Source organism: Haliotis rufescens, unplaced genomic scaffold (genome assembly GCF_023055435.1).
Source record: "Haliotis rufescens isolate VD_foot unplaced genomic scaffold, xgHalRufe1.0.p SCAF_17, whole genome shotgun sequence".
Taxonomy (NCBI): Eukaryota; Metazoa; Mollusca; class Gastropoda; order Lepetellida; family Haliotidae; genus Haliotis; species Haliotis rufescens.
Genome location: NW_025963857.1, coordinates 4,862,808 through 4,885,007, shown reverse-complemented (window position 1 = coordinate 4,885,007; position 22,200 = coordinate 4,862,808). Strand labels below are relative to the sequence as shown.

At 42.5% G+C, this 22,200-nt stretch overlaps 1 protein-coding gene across 1 annotated transcript in view; it reads left to right on the top strand.

Annotated features, from left to right (window-relative positions):
• The window catches only part of LOC124144039 (meckelin-like), a 36,096-nt gene extending 17,197 nt beyond the window's left edge, over window positions 1–18,899 (top strand). The window contains exons 9-21 of the mRNA XM_046513299.2: window positions 1,256–1,502; window positions 2,855–2,918; window positions 3,869–3,964; window positions 5,246–5,326; window positions 5,889–6,055; window positions 7,580–7,834; window positions 9,368–9,815; window positions 10,222–10,430; window positions 12,005–12,124; window positions 13,290–13,397; window positions 14,190–14,292; window positions 16,177–16,319; window positions 16,490–18,899. Of these exons, the coding sequence (XP_046369255.2) occupies window positions 1,256–1,502; window positions 2,855–2,918; window positions 3,869–3,964; window positions 5,246–5,326; window positions 5,889–6,055; window positions 7,580–7,834; window positions 9,368–9,815; window positions 10,222–10,430; window positions 12,005–12,124; window positions 13,290–13,397; window positions 14,190–14,292; window positions 16,177–16,319; window positions 16,490–16,570 (2,122 nt within the window). The 3' untranslated portion in view covers window positions 16,571–18,899. The remainder of the gene's footprint in view (window positions 1–1,255; window positions 1,503–2,854; window positions 2,919–3,868; window positions 3,965–5,245; window positions 5,327–5,888; window positions 6,056–7,579; window positions 7,835–9,367; window positions 9,816–10,221; window positions 10,431–12,004; window positions 12,125–13,289; window positions 13,398–14,189; window positions 14,293–16,176; window positions 16,320–16,489) is intronic.
• Window positions 18,900–22,200: the final 3,301 nt, after the last annotated feature.

Genomic DNA, 22,200 nt, shown 5'->3' with positions numbered 1-22,200 from the left:
GCTCATGATGTCACTCACTGGATTATCTGGACTATCTTAGACTCAATTTTTTACAGACCGCCTTGATAAAGCTGGAATATTGCTGAGAGTGGCGTCAAACAACAAACAAAACAACAACAAAAATGAAATCAGAGCCAAGTAAAAAATAAAATACTAAACATGCTCCCGTATAGTACAATTTTTATTAAACTTGTGAGTGCTCATCAGATACCAGAGGTATTCACTCCTTTCATAGAATTGGTATTATACCCAAGGCTTGTTCAGCATTCTACATCACTGCAACAGTTAGGAGCATGACAGTATGACTTTATACATCAAAGTGACCATAGCACTGGTTCCACACAGGGCTTCGATGACAGGACGTTGTGCCGTAAACCAAATAAGAACTAAATAATAACCACACAAATGGAAATAGTTTTTCACATTTTAGGATATTTTCTCAATGAAACCAATGCATGACGTGTTGATCTAAATGTGTAGACTTTTTAAAAATGAAACAGATGTAAAACACATGTGACTTGTTGAATGGACTGTGTAAGATGTTAGCTGGCCCTTGGCAGAGGTACTTAGCTGGCCCTTGGCAGGGGTACTTAGCTGGCCCTTGGCAGAGGTACTTAGCTGGCCCTTGGCAGAGGTACTTAGCTGGCCCTTGGCAGGGGTACTTAGCTGGCCCTTGGCAGGGGTACTTAGCTGGCCCTTGGCAGAGGTACTTAGCTGGCCCTTGGCAGGGGTACTTAGCTGGCCCTTGGCAGGGGTACTTAGCTTGCTGAAAGAACTCAGGGTAGAAGAGTGCCCTGGGTGTTGCTTATAGAAGTGTATGAATTGATCCAAGTGCACATGAGAGAGGTAACTGAGAATTAACCTCTCGCTTCGGGAACTTGCATTGTGGAATTAATTTATGGAAACATTTCAAAGGTATTTGGCAACTGTATAACATTAAACACATGATTAATATCTCTATTTGAAATCACCCAATGTGCCGAGCATTACAAACTGATATTGTGATACGTGTCATGGAAAGAATGAACCTCAGTTTACAGATATGCCAGTAATACCACATAGTATTTATTGCACTATTTCTCCCATATCTTCAGCTGTATCAACAAGATTAACCCACTGGTATGTAGAGTGTATGTTTTTGATAGATTATGTTGACATTTCAAATTTCCACCACTTTCAGGCAGCTGCGTTCCTGGTGTATTGCTGAACATAAATCCATGAATTAACTTGCTAACGCTCCCTTCTTCTATGTCAGGCCCAATCCAGTTGTGCCGACGTTGTATTATAGCGATGATGCCGAAGACCTCCTCAACAACAATGACATCACCACATCCTACTCATTTGACCCGCCCATGACTATAAAGTTCAAGGTCGCGAGATACAGTCTAGGAGGAACGTTCCTTGGTATGGAAGATATCACAGGAGGACTCATACAGCTTTGTGAAGACACAGAGACTCGACTTAATGCAGCTTTTGTATTTGGAACAGTCTATTCTTCTTCTGTGAGTAGAAAGGAGTAAATTGATCAACTGAAAATGAGGCAATGCAAGGTCATAAAATACAGGGTTACATTGGTCCTCAGTTCATCTCTCCGACATGGGTACAAAGTGTGAAGCCCATTTCTGGTGTCCCCCGCCGTGATATTGCTGGAATATTGCTAAAAGCGGCTTAAAACCACTCACTCACTCACTCACTCACTCACTCACTCACTCACTCACTCACTCAGTTCATCTCACACTTGTGGTTTATGTAACATAACCAGATTTGGGGGCAAACAACTTGTCTTACAAAATGTTCATTCAGGGTTTTACCTTGACTTACGAAATGTTCACTCAGGGTTTTACCTTGACTTACAAAATGTTCACTCAGGGTTTTACCTTGACTTACAAAATGTTCACTCAGGGTTTTACCTTGACTTACAAAATGTTCATTCAGGGTTTTACCTTGACTTACGAAATGTTCACTCAGGGTTTTACCTTGACTTACAAAATGTTCACTCAGGGTTTTACCTTGACTTGATGGATCTCTACTGGTCCTGATGGATCTCTACTGGTCCTGTTGGATCTCTAGTGGTCCTGATGGATCTCTTGTGGTCCTGTTGGATCTCTAGTGGTCCTGATGGATCTCTAGTGGTCCTGATCAGAAAGTTTTGGTACAGATAGTTAATATTCCTTCATTCTCATTTACAATTTAGTCAATAAATATCTGTCAAATATTCATACATGTGACCTTAACTTTTGTGCCACATTTCAATTTCTGATGAGAACAGACAACACCATTAACAAAATACCAACTGACCGTGGACCACCATTCATTCTTCTCGTCATTCAGAAACTTGGCTAGACAGGGCCAATGGACTCTGGAGTTAAAATATTGGAATTCAATATTCAATTCTTACATGATCATTCAATATATAATTCTGAACCACATTATTTCTCTTAAACTCTACAGTAAACATTTTTGATTCCCCACAGGGGTACAATGTGTGAAGCACATTTATGGTGTACCCCGCCGTGAATTTGCTGGAATATTGCTAAAAGTGGTGCAAAACCATGCTCACTAGAGTAAACGTGACATATTCTTAGCAAATATGTGTGCTCATTTTATATTTCCTTGTTTAAATATTTCTATGTGTTCTGCATAAGTTGTACATCTTAGCAGGGTCGTGGGAGCCTGTTTGGATGATGTTGTAATTTACCATGGAATACACATTATTTGTGTGGTAGTTTGCAGTGCTTTCTGATTTTATTTTTAAGGGTCTGCAGATTATGACCCGTTTCTAAATAAAGCATTGTCCAATTACTTTAAAGCAAAGCTCTTTCAGATGATAATGAATATGATCATGTGTTGACAGTGTTCCATCAGCGCCGCGAGTTTCTGGAATCAGAACAAATACCCTCTGGAGTTCTTTGATATTTGTATCCTTTTGCCTGCCTGTTTCCCGACTAGAACACTACCTGTGCAGTGTGTGTTCAAATGGATATTCCAATAAAGCCGATATTGATAGCTGATATTGATCTTGTATTGATCACTGCTATGCAATATTTATGTCATATATCATTGATAACAGGGGGGGCACGGGTGGCCCAGTTGTCTAAGGCGCCGCGATTCGCTGTGCAGAGTTGCGTCCCTTGGGCACGCCAGAAACCTATGATTGTGGGTTCGAATCCCGGTTTCTAGGTTTGTCAGCACCAAACCCGTGCTCGTGGGTTTCACCAAAGTGGTAAACGTCTGACACCTGCATCACTTGGGGCTTTCCTCCCACATTAAGCTGACACACCGTGATATAACTGGAATACTGTTAAAAGCGGCGTTAAACCCAACTCACTCACTCACTCACTCATTGATAACAGAATTGATTATTGACACATGGTGCCATCAGTGCCTAAATCATCAACCTGATGGCATGAATAGATTTTCACCTTGTCTGATACTGATCCTTTGTCACAATTAAGTGGAGTCTTGAGGTTTTGGAGTTGTTCCTGTAGAATCAAAGGTTCTCCTAAATCTATTTTTTAACATTAGATCAATTTCCTGTCTATTTTGAAAGACTGTTTATTGATTGTATTGACTTGGATTTGGGTGCCAAATAGATCTCTTGGACCCCAAGCTTGTCTTGGAGACTAAAGTGGGTCAAATATTCCTAGAACGTGACTTGTGTATCATTGTGCCCCAGTAGCACTGATCGTTCCCATGAGATCAACCACTGGGTTTTGCCTAATTATGTACAGGAGGTTGTGGTATATCTGGAATGTTACTGACTGAAGTGAAACAACATTCACTCGCTGACTTGTTTGTGAGTCGGTAGTGTTTGTCAAGCATCGAGTTGGGAGTTAAGAAAGTTGTGTGACCTTGACCCATGTCTCAGACCTGGACTACACAGATGCTACCGAGCGTCGACTGTACCAGATTCCACTGCTCATCAGCAACTACAGGGACGTCTCCAGCCGCAGACCCAATGATGGTACGTTGCATTCTTCTCTAGGATATAGGGTTGGTCAGGTAGCCTAGTGGTTAAAGCTTTCACTCGTCACGCCGAAGACCTGGGTTCGATTCCCGACATGAGTACAATGTGTGAAGCCCATTTCTGGTGTCCCCCGCCGTGATGTTGCTGGAATATTGCTTAAAGCGGCGTAAAACCATACTCACTCACTCACTCACTCATCTACTCACTCACTCTGATGACAGTGGGTATGTTGGTGCACGGGTGCATCGTATGTTTTCATGCAACGATACGTTACACAATACTTTTTCTTCTGTCTTGATACAAGATGATACACTTGCTAATATATATATATTACTTACTTATACTACTCGTTTAATGACCCCTAGCAATTTTGTCAGTCAAATATTACAAAATATGTTGTAATTAGCATTCAAAGTTCACTACTAAAAATAGCAGCTACAAACATGTGTCTACAGCTAGTTTTTCCTTTAGAACATGCTGCGAAATATTTATAGTCAAGAAGTTTCCATGCAATTTGACGTAAATATGTGTATTGTGATATGAATCGTATCGTGACCTTGCTGTATCATTCCACCCCTAATTGTGGGTTCAAATCCTAGATTTGCTCCTTCTAGGACCCGTGAAGATTCCGGGGTAGAATAGGTCTTCAGCAACCCATGTTGCCGTAAAAGGTGACTATGCTTGTCGTAAGAGGTGACTAACGGGATCGGGTGGTCAGGCTCGCAGACTTGGTTGATGCATGTCATCGATCCCAATTGCATGGATCGATGCTCATGATATTAATCACTGGATTGTCTGGTCCAGACTCGATTATTTACAGACCTCCGTCATATAGCTGGAATATTGCTGATTGCGGCGTTGAACAACCAACCAACCAACCTTCTATGACTCTTGGTCTGTCAGCACCAAACCCATGCTTGTTGACTTTGCCGAATTGGTTAGTCTCTATGAACTGTGTCACCTTAAGCTTCCCTTCCACATCATGCCACATCATGCTGACTTGAACTGAAATAATGTGTTGAGCAGCGTTAAACCAAACTCCTTCCTCTGATGGGTCAATTTTCTGTACTCTAAAATGCTCATTATTATAACTCGAAATGTAACATTTTATTGGAACAACAGAACAAGAGCATATTTGAGATAAGCATTGTCTAAAGACATTTACTTCAGTATTGTGCTCAATTATACAAATAACTTTTTGGCATATTTGATTTGAGAAACACTATCATAAACATTTATGCCTGTTTGGTGTATTTCGTGAATTTTGTTGTCTTGCAGGCGGCGTAGCTAACTGGCAGCTGACTCGAAGGTTCTTCTTGGTTGACAATGAGGCTACAATCACAACCTCCACATCACCAGGTAGTTTTCAAGTCTTTCATTGAAATAATTATAAAACCCAACAAGACATTCCGGCAGGTGACCCAAAGATTTTGCTTGCCCATCTTCAAAGTTACCTGCCCGCATTCAGACATAATAAATATTGAAACATCGCGAAAAAATCATGCCTTGATTCAGTTGAAATAATGCTAGCAATTACTTGGGAATGTACAAGGAGTTATCATAAATCTGAATACGTAAGTTGGCTTAAAATTATCTGCCTGTCAGTCGGGCAGGTAGAGGGAAAATTCATGCAGCCCAACGGAAAAGTTACCAGGCACGGGCAGTGTGCAGGCAGTTATGTCGGACACTGCTTTCTCAAGCCTTTGGAGGTCTGTGTTACAGAAGCTAAATTACAATTTAAGGACATTGAATGACTTGAAGTCATGGTTTGAAAACTGTGGATGGAAAACAATAGTTTTACATCAGCCAATTGGTCTGTGTCTTTTATCAATTCCAAGGCAAAGCTTGGGTGGCAATAGAATGGAGATATGAGACACTGGATAACTGAGAAGGATGTTGACGCAGCATGGTGTTGTTCCAGATGTGCAGACTGCACCGAATGCAACCTATGTGCGATATGCGCAGTCAATCCAGCTGGTGCTGAGCCTGCAGTCCGGAACGAATACTGGCCTGATCAACCCTCCATACTTCAAGATAACGTACGGCGAGGTGTCGAGGGAGGCGGCACAGGGTGGACAGAAGGTTTCGGTGTGTATCCATAACTATCCAATGATTACTATGACATAATTGAATCAATCAGTTCATCTCATTGTGATTGAGTGAGTGAGTTGAACTGCTTTTAACAGTATCCGAGTTATATCACGGCTTGTCAGCTTAATGTGGGAGGAAAGCCGGAAGTGACGCAGGTCTCAGACGTTTACCACTTCGGTGAAACCCACGAGCATGAGTATAGTGCTGACAAACCTAGAAACATAAGCGGAGCGAACCAGAATTCAAAACAATGACTATTGGTTTCTGGCGTGCCCAACAGACGCAACTCAGCACAGCGAAATGCAGCTCTGGGCCACCCATGCCCCACCCTTGCTCCACCCTTGCCCCACCCATGACCCACCCATGACCCACCCATGACCCACCTATGCCTTGTTCATTTTTCAACAAACTTCAAAAAGTGGCGTTTACAAAGTATAAACTTCACCTTATGACGTTTACATGGGGAATTCCTGAGTGGAATGGTTCTCTATTGTCTCCCCTGCTTACCACTTTCATGACGATCGGCGATATCGGAAAATAAATTCACATTACTAATACTGTACTGGTGAACAAAACCAAGAACCAAGAAAATTTTGAATCAACTGACAACTTGCGACAAGCCTGTTTCAATTTCCCCCACTCAAGGTACAGCCTCCAATATAATTTCGCAAATATTTTGATATAATTTGAATGAAGAACTTCCAATACAGTATCTGACCATAAATGAGACTTGTTACACAGCATTGAACAAAATTATTCACATTTATCCATCATTTGTATTTGTGAAATTACATAAATAACTTTGTAAACCCTCAAGTGATGAGCTTCATGTTTATCCATAAGTTTAAGGATTAAATATATAGCAGTTTCAAATTGTAAACATTTCCGATTCACAGACAGTGTCTTATAGCTAAAGTCAATAATTAATGGAAGTGGAGTTACTGCAGTAAAACATGCAGCTCCCAAAAGCTGTAATATGTGGTTGTTATGCTTGAGTGTTTAGGATTGATTCAGCTTGAGGATAATGGAGACATTATTAACAGACTGTGCATTAAATTTTTAAACTGCTTGCCAAAACTACACTCTTAGCCTCAGAAGAATTTAGTGTCGTTGTATGGACAGACTATTATCCACTAAGCTTACTAGACTGAACAGAATTTTACTAGACTTGGGCTTCAGACTAGGAGCTACAGTCACAGACTGTTTTATGCCTATATGTTACCCGTGAAGATCCGGGGTGGAACAGGTCTTCAGCAATCCACGCTTGCCATCAAAGGTGACTATGCCTGTCGTTAGAGGCGACTAACGGGATCGGGTGGTCAGGCTCACTGACTTGGTTTATGCATGTCATTGTATCCCATGTGCGTGGATTGTACTCATGAATCACTGGATTGTCTGGTCCAGACTCGATTATATACAGAAAGCCGTCATATACCGGGGTAGCTGGAATATTGATGAGTGCGGAATTAAACAGCAAACTAATTCAATAAATCAATATCCCACATGTTAATGTTTTTTCAGGTGTCATTCAGCGTCACCTACTCTATGGATCAGGGGAAGTACACCCGAGACTTCCAGATCACAACTGGCACACTGGGCACATTGGCAGTGTTGTATGCTGGCTACAGGACATGGGTGTGGTCCAAACGGGGACGCAGAGCAGCCATTGACTTCCCCACCATCCTCAACTTCATCTTCTACCTGGCTGGCTCTCTGGCCAACATTTTCTTCATCATCACCTTCGGGATTTCCTTCTACTGGCTCATCTTCTACAAGGTATGTGTTTGAAACTGCCAGGCTGTCATTATTCAAACATAACAGGGTCTCACTCACTCCTGGAAGGTTGTGTGGAAAATAGAATTGACATTGCTTTGTGTCACTTGGCTGTGTGGCATCGGACTGATTGTTCTGAATGCTATCCACTAAAACCACACTTTTTTAATTTTATGTTTCACGGATTTATTCCAGCTTTTCCACACAAGGTCGGTCGAAATAATAATAAAAATATATAGCTATGTCAATCATTTCATTAATTATATGAAAGTCATTCTGCCATGAAGTTAAACTGCAGCTTGCCTCTTGAATCACTGATAGTGATGGAGACATGGAACTTACCGTATTCGACGTAATAAGCGCCCCGCTCCAATAAGCGCCCACGGCGATATTTCCTAATATATTGGCTAGTAAACAATCCCAATCAGCACCCCTTCCGATTGATCAATGTACACAAGACTTTTTATTCGTGTATAATACGCACTCGTGTGTTATAGCACCCTTAATTATGGGCAATAAAATTCTTTAAAAATATATCTGTCGTTTCAGGTTGTTAGCATAAACCACGAAATTTACGATCTTTCAACTCAAAATAATATTCTAATAAGCGCCCCCTATTTCTAATTGTGAGAGCGCCCGGGGCGCTTATTATGTTGAATACGGTATATATAACATTTCATTTTGTATAAGAGGGTCAATACTACAAGAGGGAGACATAATAAAAATATATTGTTTTATGTTTAATTTGGTTTTTTTCCAGCTGCTATTCAGTAGGGGCAGGCCCAAGAAACGAAAAATAAATAATGTGTGGTCTAATGGTTTGCCTGCCTATGTTCTATTATTGAGAGGGGCGGTCGGGTAGCCTAGTGGTTAAAGCGTTCGCTCGTCACCCGGGTTCGATTCCCGACATGGGTACAATGCCATTTCTGGTGTCCCCCGCCGTGATATTGCTGGAATATTGCTAAAAGCGGCGTAAAACCATACTCACTCACTCACTCACTCTATTATTGATAGGCTGCCTTGCATAGTTTGGGTATCTCAGCCTGTAGCATTCTCTCACTTACTCACTCACTCACTCTTAACTGCAGTGACTGAATTTATGGTTGGGTGTGTTCTTCTCCAAACAGGGGCAGTCGGGTAGCCTAGTGGTTATAGCGTTCGCTCGTCACGCCAAAGACCCAGGTTCGATTCCCGACATGGGTACAATGTGTGAAGCCCATGTCTGGTGTCCCCCGCCATGATTTTGCTGGAATATTGCTAAAAGCGGCGTAAAACCATACTCACTCACTCACTCACTCACTCACTCACTCACTCTTCTCCAAACAGTATGTCAGAATTTTTGTTTTTGTCATCATGAATAAAACAACTGTCGTGAGCAATGCCTTGGAACCACAGTTCTTGACTCTTGCTAGTACCAAGTGTTGTACTGTAGACGGTACCGGGAGAATACTGTCTTCGATTGTGAGCAGTGCCTTGAAACCACAGCTCTAAAATCCTGTCTTGGAAGGTCTACACTATGAAAGTGTTTTGTTTCAGAGACAGAATGCGGTATACCTGGTCCACCCTACAGGTCAAGCCCTGGAAGACTGGCTTGCCCTGTTCGGGTCATCCTTTGCCCTGAAGACCCTTAGCATCATCCACATGATGGTTTTACAGTGTACCACAGACATTTTCCTCATAGACTGGGAGCGACCAAAGGGCGTCCAGGAAACATCTAACGATGGTCGGAAATCTGGAGGAACTCCTGTGTCAATCTGGCGAACATATTTTGTGGCCAATGAATGGAATGAAATACAGGCCACCAGAAAAATTAGCCCTGTGTTTCAGGTGTTTGCTGTTGTGTTCTTCCTGAAAGTGGTTGGGTTCGAAAATGTGGCTACCATGGACCCGGATGGGAGTGTGTTGAAGAATGCTGCAGATTACCAAAGTCAACAGTCCTATGTCTATAGATACGCTGTGGCTGTACTTGTCTACCTCTTGGTTGGTGAGTGTCTTGCTGTATATAGGATTTCGGGCATGTGGCTGTTTTAGGGGTTAAACGATTCAGCGATGCGCAGTTTCCACAATATGTTTATCATGATTTTGTGTATCATTTCAAAATGAGGAGCACATGTTATTTGGCATGACGTTAGTTGTGGTTAGCCAGCGAAGATCCGGCTCAGTATTGGTTTTCAGCAACCTATGCTTGTCATAAGAGGTGACTAACCGGATCAGGTGGTCAGGGTCGCTGACTTTGTTAATACATGTTATTGTATCCCAATTGCATAGATCGAATCTCATGATGTCAGTTGGTTGCTTGTCTTGTACAGACTTGATTATTGACGGACAGCCAAACTGTCTTTAATGGAAACATTACATACAAAGCATTATTTGTTATCATTCCCTTTCAGGCATAACTCAATGGATCTTCTACGTGTTCATCTATGAGAGGTTCATCGAGGATCGAGTGCGCCAGTTTGTGGACTTGTGTTCCATGAGCAACGTGAGTGTGTTCATCATGGCTAACGCTGCCTATGGCTACTACATCCACGGGAGGTCAGTACACGGCAAGGCAGACACGGACATGAAGGAGATGCACCAGATGATGAAGCGAGAGGAGGTAAGGACATCCTCAAGACAGCATTTGGTGGGCAGTTGGGTAGCCTTGTGGTTAAAGCATTTGATTGTCATGCCGAAGCCCCGAGTTCAATTCCCCAAATGTGTGAAGTCAGTTTCTGTTGTAAGATTGTTCTGTGTTGCAGCAGGACGTGTGTGTTTAATGTGGCTGTGTTCTGTGTTGCAGCAGGAGGTGTGTGTTTAATGTGGCTGTGTTCTGTGTTGCAGCAGGACATGTGTGTTTAATGTGGCTGTGTTCTGTGTTGCTGCAGGAGGTGTGTGTTTAAAGGGGAAGTGTACACGCAAAAGTTACTTTCTTTCTTTTTCTAAACAAAACGCAAGTTTAGAATTAGTTAGTATCTGTGTTTGAAAATATACACTCATTTTTTCACAGTGAAAGTAGGAAGCTCACAATAGTGTGAAAATGATATGCCGTTATGAGGCCTTCGTTTTTCGAGCTAAACAGGCCTGAGTTATCCCCCTTAGATTATGACGTAATTGGTGCCAATTCAACTGGGTCCCTGTCTATTCTCAACGCAAAAGATATCAAGTACCAGTTTGCGGTAAAACAACATGGCCTACGACACACTCCGGCGCAGTGGTGACTCAGCATAACACTATGCTAGCTGGCATCTGAGACGCAAGAATCACACAACTGTACCTACACCACGTGAAGCGGCTCTAACAAAGCATGATGACGTCATAATGTTTATCAATTGGCACCAATGACGTCATATTGCAAGGGGCATAAGCCATGGTGTTTTTGTTATGGAAATAGAACACTTGGTAAATGTGAAAAATATAAATAGCTTTAATGCGAAAATTATGTTGATTAATTGTGATATTTTTATATTTTTGTCTATGACACTTCTAGGTTAACACTTTTAATGTGGAAAAAGTACAAGAAATATAGGTTCATTTCCGTGTGAACTTGCCCTTTAATGTGGCTGTGTTCTGTGTTGCAGCAGGACGTGTGTGTTTAATGTGGCTGTGTTCTGTGTTGCAGCAGGACATGTGTGTTTAATGTGGCTGTGTTCTATGTTGCAGCAGGACATGTGTGTTTAATGTGGCTGTGTTCTGTGTTGCAGCAGGACATGTGTGTTTAATGTGGCTGTGTTCTGTGTTGCAGCAGGACATGTGTGTTTAATGTGGCTGTGTTCTGTGTTGCCGCAGGACATGTGTGTTTAATGTGGCTGTGTTCTGTGTTGCAGCAGGACGTGTGTGTTTAATGTTGCTGTGTTCTGTGTTGCAGCAGGACATGTGTGTTTAATGTGGCTGTGTTCTGTGTTGCAGCAGGACGTGTGTGTTTAATGTGGCTGTGTTCTGTGTTGCCGCAGGACATGTGTGTTTAATGTGGCTGTGTTCTGTGTTGCCGCAGGACGTGTGTGTTTAATGTGGCTGTGTTCTGTGTTGCCACAGGACATGTGTGTTTAATGTGGCTGTGTTCTGTGTTGCCGCAGGAAGTGTGTGTTTAATGTTGCTGTGTTCTGTGTTGCCGCAGGAAGTGCGTGTTTAATGTGGCTGCGTTCTGTGTTACAGTGAGATATGTGTTTAATGTTGCTCTGTTCTCTGTTGTAGCAAGACATGTGTGGTCAACGTGGGCTGATGCCAAACACGGAACAGCAGACATTCCAGATGACCCTGCCAAGCAGACTTCGGGACAAGTACGACCAGGTCTACCTCCCTGCAGCTCTAGATGTAAGATATTCCATACTTGTGTTATACACTGGAGTCTCCTGATGTAAGACACGCCATACTTGTGTTATACACTGGAGTCTCCCGATGTAAGATATGCCATATTAGTGTTATACACTGGAGTCTCCCGATGTAAGATATGCCATATTAGTGTTATACACTGGAGTCTCCTGATGTAAGATATGCCATACTTGTGTTATACACTGGAGTCTCCTGATGTAAGACACGCCATACTTGTGTTATACACTGGAGTCTCCCGATGTAAGATATGCCATATTAGTGTTATACACTGGAGTCTCCCGATGTAAGATATGCCATATTAGTGTTATACACTGGAGTCTCCCGATGTAAGATATGCCATATTAGTGTTATACACTGGAGTCTCCCGATGTAAGATATGCCATATTAGTGTTATACACTGGAGTCTCCCGATGTAAGATATGCCATATTAGTGTTATACACTGGAGTCTCCTGATGTAAGACATGCCATACTTGTGTTATACACTGGAGTCTCCTGATGTAAGATATGCCATATTAGTGTTATACACTGGAGTCTCCTGATGTAAGACATGCCATACTTGTGTTATACACTGGAGTCTCCTGATGTAAGACATGCCATATTAGTGTTATACACTGGAGTCTCCTGATGTAAGATATGCCATATTAGTGTTATACACTGGAGTCTCCCGATGTAAGATATGCCATATTAGTGTTATACACTGGAGTCTCCTGATGTAAGATATGCCATATTAGTGTTATACACTGGAGTCTCCTGATGTAAGATATGCCATATTAGTGTTATACACTGGAGTCTCCTGATGTAAGACATGCCATATTAGTGTTATACACTGGAGTCTCCTGATGTAAGACATGCCATACTTGTGTTATACACTGGAGTCTCCTGATGAGCTAGTTATAGTTAGCCGTCTCTTAAGGATAACCATAATAAAGGTTCTCAGGAAGAATTCCCATTCTTTCATTTGATTTTCAAGCAGAACACATGAATTGAGTGCATCAAGTCCTGGGTTTGTTTCTTCACATGGTACGCTGTGGATGCCTATTGTTGGCATCCACTGCTATGATATGACTGGAATATTGCATAACACAGTGTCAAATCCTCCCTAGTTTGTTCAGACCACAGCTCTTAATGTTTACTGTTGCATTGAAGACGGCCATGGCAGGGAATCGAGAGGCGGGGAACAAGAGCAAGGTCACAGACAAGAGTGTCGAGGCCTACACCATGCTGAACAAGTTCCTGCAGGCCTTCATTGACCATGTGAGTACAGGCAGAGTGAGGGGTTGAGTAGATCAAGGACTGGTGTTTGTTTGTTTGTTTGTTACATGCCACCCTCAGCACTACTCCAACTACCGTATTCTACGTAATAAGTGCCCAGGGCGCTCTCAAAATTAGAAATAAGGGGCTCTTATAGAATATAATTTTGGTGAGATAAAAAACAGAGTTGAAAGATTGTAAATTTTGTGGTTTATGCTGACAGCCTGAAATGATATAAAGAAGAATCTGTGCGTATAATACACGATAGATATATTTTCCAGAATTTAATGGGACATAATTAAGGGTGCTTATCATACATGAAAATATAAGTCTTGTGTACATTGATCAATCGGAAGGGGTGCTAATTGGGATTGTTCTCTAGCCAATATATTAGTATATATCGCCGTGGGCGCTTATTACGTCGAATACGGTATATGATACCGGTCAATGACTGGTGTATTCAGTAGTCACAAGGATATTGTTCTATGCCCCCTTCTACAATTTGTGAAATGCACTCTTTGTATCCCTACATATGATTTAAATCATTGTTTGTTATTTAACTGTTTACAAATGATACACTAATGAACTTGGAACCTGATAAAACAGGAACTATGAATCAAGTCCGTCCATGTCAATATTTAATTCTAGATGTAAATAGTTCCCTGTGTAGCACTAATACATTGTCTATGCTACTCTCTGTATTCTGATGGTGATGGAACAACTTGAATTAAATTGGCTGGGACTGTGACATTGCAGGAGCAAGACCCCCTTTAAGATGTTTGCTTGTGGTTTCAGTCCCTGCGAGACCTGGACTACGTGGTGAAGGACAAGACACTGCTGGAGAGTGTGATGGACACCGAGTTCTTTGATGTGCAAGACAAGGGCATACTCTACAATGGTATTTCCTTCATGATCTGGGGTTAAACCGTCCTCGGTTATCCAGTGTATGATATGTCCATTCTCTCATAAGTACCCTGGACCCATTCACAATAGCTTTGTTTTATAAATGACCTCATCATCTCCTGACTCCATCTGTTGTGTTTCTAACATTGCTCAGAATTTCGCCCGCTCATGAGTGTAATTTAATTGGATATTTCTGGTGTTTTTCTGAACGTAGTTATGGTAACAAATGTTCCTGGATATGTATCATAGTAGAATGGACATTTTATACCCTGGATAACTGAGCCCTGAATATGTTGTTTGTGCTTAGAGTTTGCAACAGATTTTTGTGTCTAATCAGTGACCATTGGACCACCATGTAAATCAATTCCAGTGGTCCTGAGTCAATCTACTAGACTTGGGTATAAGGTGCCACTGCTTGATGATGTAGTGAATATACTGTTCACTATGGTGTAATACCTAACTCACTCGGGGGCATGGGTGGCCCAGTCGTCTAAGGCGCCGCGATTCGCTGTGCAGAGTTGCATCCCTTAGGCACGCCAGAAACCTATGATTGTGGGTTCGAATCCCGGTTCGCCCCGATTATGTTTCTAGGTTTGTCAGCACCATACCCGTGCTCGTGGGTTTCACCGAAGTGGTAAACGTCTGAGACCTGCATCACTTCCGGCTTTCCTCCCACATTAAGCTGACACGCCGTGATATAACTGGAATACTGTTAAAAGCAGCGTTAAACCCAACTCACTCACTCACTCACTCACCTAACTCACTCTCTCATACTTCATGACATGTTGCATAAAAACCTCCATATGTGTTTGATGTCATCAACTTATGAGGTGGGGTGATATTTGTTTTAGCTGAATTTCAAATTTGAACAAACTTTTGTAATGGTTTTACTTTTGTATGTTTCGACGTAGTCGTTTTCAATGTGATTACAGGCAGATACCATGGAAGTGGATAGTACTTTAGAGGATATTTCCAGACGAATTATTGTTAGTGAATACGTTTTTTGTAGAAATGAAGGCATTCCAAACAGTTATAATGTGGGTTTGTTGCTGTAGAGTTGACAGCCTCCGTGGTCTAGTGGTAGAGCGTCTGCCCGGAGAGCGGATGTTCCTGGGTTCAATCCCTGGCCGCGTCTTACCAAAAGATGTTAAAAGATAGTACTTGTTGTTACCCTGTCTGGCGCTCGGCATTAAGGGGCTAAAACAAGGACTGGTCGGCTCGGAGTCAGTATACTGTGTCTGAGTGGGATATTCATGTTTCACTGCGGAATGGTATCTCAGTGAGCTAGCACTATAAATCGGCTTCAGTCTGGACTAGTACAAGCAGCCACACAAACACACACACATACATGCACGTCGCTATATAAGTGCAATAATCTTGGACGCGACGTTAAATGCCATTTCACCTCACCTCACCTCACCTCACCTCACCTCACCTCACCTCACCTCACCTCATCTCACCTCACCTCACCTCACCCCACCCCACCCCACCTCACCTTGTTGCTCTAGATACTGGGACTGTATAGAGTGTAGATCTATTGTTTTGTTTAGCAATATTGCAACTACATATGATTGCAGCCTGTAAATAATGAGTCTGTCATACAAACCAGGTACCGGGTATTGGTTACAGGTATTTTTAGGTCAACAAGCCAGACCACCTGATCCATTTGGTCACATATTACGACAAGCGGGGACCAGACAAACCAGTGATTGATATTATGAGCAATGTCCAATAACATCTGGGTATGATGACATACAATCTACCAGTTCTCCGAGTGACCATCCAATTCATTTAGCTCCCGTAAGACAAGACGTTTTACCTGGGAACATTTGGGTGTTACAATCACAGTATAAACTATATCTAATATTCTCTTTTTCAGACAATGGACACTCATTTGACCAGGTGCTGTTTATTGGCAATGAGTACACACTCATCATCTTCGACACCCTTCTGTTCTGCATCGTTGATCTCATCGCCACCGACTTTGTATTGGCTGGGGTCATTACCTACCTTATTTCACAGGTACGAATGGCTACTCTCTTACATCATTTATTATACGTGAAATTGGAATTAAACTCGGTAGTGTTACCGAAGTACGTTAAAGTTTCAACATGGCTGTAAATTTACAGCAAGTTGATTGTCATTAGGATGTAATGTTTCTTCATCAATGTCAATCAATATCTCTGTTGCAGCTGATCGCGTTGATTCGAGACAGCGGGGGCAGGAAGAACCTGGCCAAGAAGACACTGGTTGATGAGAGATTCTTGATATGAGGGGTGACGGGACTTCCAGCTGTATGTCAGAGACTGGCCAATGTCCAGGCAGTACATACATGTGTGCATTGTAACGTTTCAGAAATCCCAGTTTACTAGCCAGGGCTTCTCACTTGACATCCTATCCAGTAGATTTTGGTGTGTACATAATAATTGACATGACCCTTGAATATCCATCAGGGCCCCATTCCACAAAGCAATTGAGCGCTATGGTGGCTGTAACTCCCATACTTTAACATAGACTTGCAACAGGGTCAAGGTCATTTTCCAGCATCCTGGCGCTATTTTTTTACCATATATCATGAACATTATTACCTTTGACACATCCAAAGCAGGTTCTTATCAAAGCCAAGCCTATTGTTCTCACACCTGTCTCTTTTATACACATGACACAGCAAGGCTCTCAACTCAGTTTTCAAATTAGAAAACATCGCTTCCCCGCCACATAGTAAAAATGTTAATGAGAAAGTAATTATTTATGATGGAGTGTCAAAGTGATTTTCCTAAGCTCACTAAAGATAGGGAAGATACATCTGATTTACGTTTCATGACACGCACCATCGTGTAATAATCTGATTTGTGTTATTTTTAATTGATATTTGACAGCATAATCTCAGCCTCCATGAGAAAAGTTAACTAGAGCAGAAGTACCCCAAGTTTGTCATAATAGGGCTTTGCCCAGAGAGCAGGTCAGGGATTTGATCCCCGGCCATTTCATACCAAAAGCTGTTAAAAGATGGCACTTGTTACGGTACCCTGCCTAACGCTCAGCATTAACAGGATAAAACAAGGACTGGTTGGCTCAAGACAGACATGAGAACTTTTCTCGGATTCCTGGAATTCCAGGATTTTAACTCTCAAATGATGTATAATGCACTTATTTTAATTCTCGTTTTTAAAATGTTCTCCCCTAGATTGGCGATGTTCCTCCAAGAACAGAGTCGTTGTCTGAGTGGGCTATCCATGTTAAACTGTGGAAGTATCTCACTGGGCTAGTACCGTACAACTGGTATTACTCTGGGCTCGTATAAGCAGACATGCACTCGCACCACACATGCATCAACATCGCTATATGAGTGCAATAATCTTGAACGCGACGTTAACCCCATTTCACCTCACCTCACAATAGGGTGATTGGTTGGCAGTTAGGAATAATACCTGTGAACTGGCTGCTGTTCACTGCACAGACACTATCAGCCATTCTCTACTGAGCTAAGACTTTGCTACCAACCACAGGCACAATCAGGACTCTACAATGATAGCAAACCATCACCAATCTTGTCTTTCACTGTGTGATCAGATGAGTGGATTATCTCCCCTGTTTATTGCATTACTCTGGTATTTGCAATGCGTGCCATATATTGACATACTGGCATTTGTTAAGATAATTTCTGATCCAGTTCAGATCTGATGTGTGTATTGAAAATGTTGAAATGGTCACACTTGTACACATATGATTTTTTTCAATTCTTTTGTCTATTTTTTTAGATTCTTTGAAATCCATTTTTATTATGATGGTCACAAATGTTTCATATGTAAATTTACAAACCGATCCGTCCTGTTGTAAAGAAGTGGATGACATACATTCATGCCAGATCCTGTGGATGTCTGAAGAAATACAATATTATTTTAGATATCATGTAACACATTTTAGTTTCAGAATTACAGCTTTGATTTTTTTCATTCAGTGAGCAAGTATTTAAATCATGTTGTGATAAAAACATTGGTGCATAAATCAAATGGTTCTGCATTTGCATAAACCTACAAGCGGTATCAGAAATACAGAATACTGTGTTGAGTGAACAATTCCTTGACAGGCAAATACACCAGGTACTTCATGGATTCAAGTTTAAGGCAGACTTATCCCGAAAACAAGAAAAAATATGTTCGTGCAAGTGATTTGCTGTTGAAAATTAAACATTCATTCAATGTTCAAAATGTAGATATTGTTACTGTAACCTCATTTCCGTCCATTGTTGGAGGTTTATGCAGCAATGTAGCACCTGTATGCTCTCTGTGGGAGAGCTCATTAAATGAGCCATTACATATGATGATTGTTATTTATATTGCAGGCTCACCAATGACAGACATAAGATGTTCACAAGATAGAAATGTATGCTATTATCCAATTGGCACATCTAAAGAACGAGTGTCCTTTACATGTTTTCATTAGTTGGCCTGTATTGAGCCTCCTAAAAATTAAATTATATGTTTCCTGTTACACTTGTGAAGAAGTTTCAATGTCATTATTTTATTTGCTTTTGTGTATTCATCAGTTGATCCATGTACATTATATATTTGTACAGTGTTATAAATTATTTTCATAGGTTTTATGCTTTTGTTGTTATGTTCATTTGTGAAAGGAAAATGAGGTTCTGTCTCATATACTGACCTTGCATTCCTTAGCGGTTTGAATGCTGAGATGTATGGCTTCAAAATCAGGAAATGGCAGTTTAGCTATGTATAGAATACAAAAAAGAGAGTTGTCCATGTTAAAAAAGTAACAGGCGAATGTTTATTTGTTGTGAAGTCTCCCTCGTGGTTGTCAATATATACTACACCAGTTTTGCTAGGGATTATTTATCTTTCACTGATACACGAAAGTGGGGCTCATGAAACGTAGTGTGTATATTTAAATATATCTGATTATTCCTATCAGGAGTTTAGTGGTGGTGCTGTTTTCACCAGGCCAATTGGATGTGGTCCCAGACTGATCCATTGATGCCCATGCAGGTTTCGTCTGTACAAGCTTGCATCCTCACAGTCCCACAGATGTCAAAACGGAAAGTGTATGAGACGAATCAACCTTATCCTGATGGACTGAGATCACAGGTTACATGTGACAAGAGTGTAGGTTGGCTTTTCTCAATATCATTATTACAGCAATATCACTGCTGGAAATTCCCAGCTTGGGCTTCTCACATTGTACCCATACAAGGAATGGAAGCTATAGGTGTTGTTCTGCTTGGATCCCCCAGCGGGGCTGTCTGGGTTAGAATTGGTCCCCAGCACCCTGATACTGGTCGTAGGAGGAGACTGAAGAGATCTGGGGGTCAGGTTCATGTCTTGGTTGATTGTGTGTCATCCTACCCGAAGGCAAGAGCATTTGTCTGGTCCGAACTCCATTATTCAGAGTCTGTCCCCTTTTTGATTTCAGTTCAATTGAAACCAGGTCCATGCATGTGTTGGGGAAAACCCACCGTGGGGATTCCGGGTTAGAACAGATACCCAGCAACCTGTGTAATAAATGGACCCCGTGGTCAGGCACAGTGACTTGGTTGCATGTATGACTCATATTGCTCATGATATCAATCACTGGCTTGTCTGGCCCAGACTGATTATTAACAGGCCGCCATATAACTGAATACTGCTGAGGTAGTGGCATTCAACACATCAGATTGTCAAACTGCTTTGGTATCTTTACATGAAGAGGCCGACTTTTATGTCTGAGTGAGTGAGTGAGTGAGAATGGTTTTACGCTGCTTTTAGCAATGTTCCAGCAATATCACGGCGGGGGACACCAGACATGGGCTTCACACATTGTGCCCAAGTCGGGAATCGAACCCGGGTCTTCAACGTGACGAGCGAACGCTTTAACCACTAGGCTACCCGACCGCCTTATGTCTGAACCTTGAAGCCGAATTTTAGTGGAGATTAAATTGAAATATGCTGTATGAGTCATGCCCAAAATAACATTGAGATAATACCATCAAGCTTGGGAGGTTCATCCTGGTATTTCAATACCAAGAAAAGAAAAGAAAATACAAACTTATACTATTCCCAATCCATTTTCACCCGCCCCATTTGTAACCTGTACACTGTATTTGGCATGTAGTGAGGAGAAATGTGTAGCCATCAGATGGTGATAGCATGGTTTATTTAACAAATGGCCGAATACAATCTAAATATGTCGCTAAGACTTCCGAGGGGTGGCAGAAAAGGTCTGAGCCTAACTGATGATTGCTTTGATTGTCATTTGCTTATGACTTTTCAACATTATCCACACTTGTGTCAACGACGATTGGGTGCCTGGATCCTACTGGTACAGACGATGGAGTGCCTGGATCCTACTGGTACAGAGGGATGGAGTGCCTGGATCCTACTGGTACAGACGATGGAGTGCCTGGATCCTACTGGTACAGACGATGGAGGGCCTGGATCCTACTGGTACAGACGATGGAGTGCCTGGATCCTACTGGTACAGAGGATGGAGGGCCTGGATCCTACTGGTACAGACGATGGAGTGCCTGGATCCTACTGGTACAGACGATGGAGGGCCTGGATCCTACTGGTACAGACGATGGAGTGCCTGGATCCTACTGGTACAGACGATGGAGTGCCTGGATCCTACTGGTACAGAGAGTGGAGTGCCTGGATCCTACTGGTACAGACGATGGAGTGCCTGGATCCAAATGGTACAGAGGGATGGAGTGCCTGGATCCTACTGGTACAGACGATGGAGTGCCTGGATCCCACTGGTACAGAGGGATGGAGTGCCTGGATCCTACTGGTACAGACGATGGAGTGCCTGGATCCTACTGGTACAGAGTGATGGAGTGCCTGGATCCTACTGGTACAGACGATGGAGTACCTGGATCCTACTGGTACAGACGATGGAGTGCCTGGATCCTACTGGTACAGACGATGGAGTGCCTGGATCCTACTGGTACAGACGATGGAGTGCCTGGATCCCACTGGTACAGAGGGATGGAGTGCCTGGATCCTACTGGTACAGACGATGGAGTGCCTGGATCCTACTGGTACAGACGATGGAGTGCCTGGATCCTACTGGTACAGACAATGGAGTGCCTGGATCCTACTGGTACAGACGATGGAGTGCCTGGATCCTACTGGTACAGACGATGGAGTGCCTGGATCCTACTGGTACAGAGGGATGGAGTGCCTGGATCCTACTGGTACAGACAATGGAGTGCCTGGATCCTACCGGTACAGAGGGATGGAGTGCCTGGATCCTACTGGTACAGACGATGGAGTGCCTGGATCCCACTGGTACAAACAGTCCTCCACAGCAGAAATGACGTCATCATCAATTGCTTAATGCTTGCACATTCGTGTCTTCATGTTTGGGAAGAGGTTGAAAACTGACACTGCTGAATAAGAAGGATGTTCAAACACTTCAAACCAATGGTCATGCATGTGACTTTTGCACAGGTGCTTTGTCCACATGGGAAAAAAATTACCTTTAGTGCCAAGGGGGAGGGGAGTGTGTGTCAGTGTCTCCTAGTCCCAGGACGTTTGTACAAGTGGGGAGGGTGGCAAGGGGGAGGGGAGTGTGTGTCAGTGTCTCCTAGTCCCAGGACGTTTGTACAAGTGGGGAGGGTGGCAAGGGGGAGGGGAGTGTGTGTCAGTGTCTCCTAGTCCCAGGACGTTTGTACAAGTGGGGAGGGTGGCAAGGGGGAGGGGAGTGTGAGAGTATGACTAAAGAGCATCTATTTGACATGTATTAAGTCTATGTGTCGCAATATCATAGGCAGTGAAATATTACCCGTTTGCGGATGAGAAATGACAGAGGCGTATTAAATCACTCAGGACAAAGAAACTGAATGTGATGACGATGAAGATTATCCCCGAGTAGCCAATGGCCTGTGCTGAGGGTCTGCCGTCCGGCG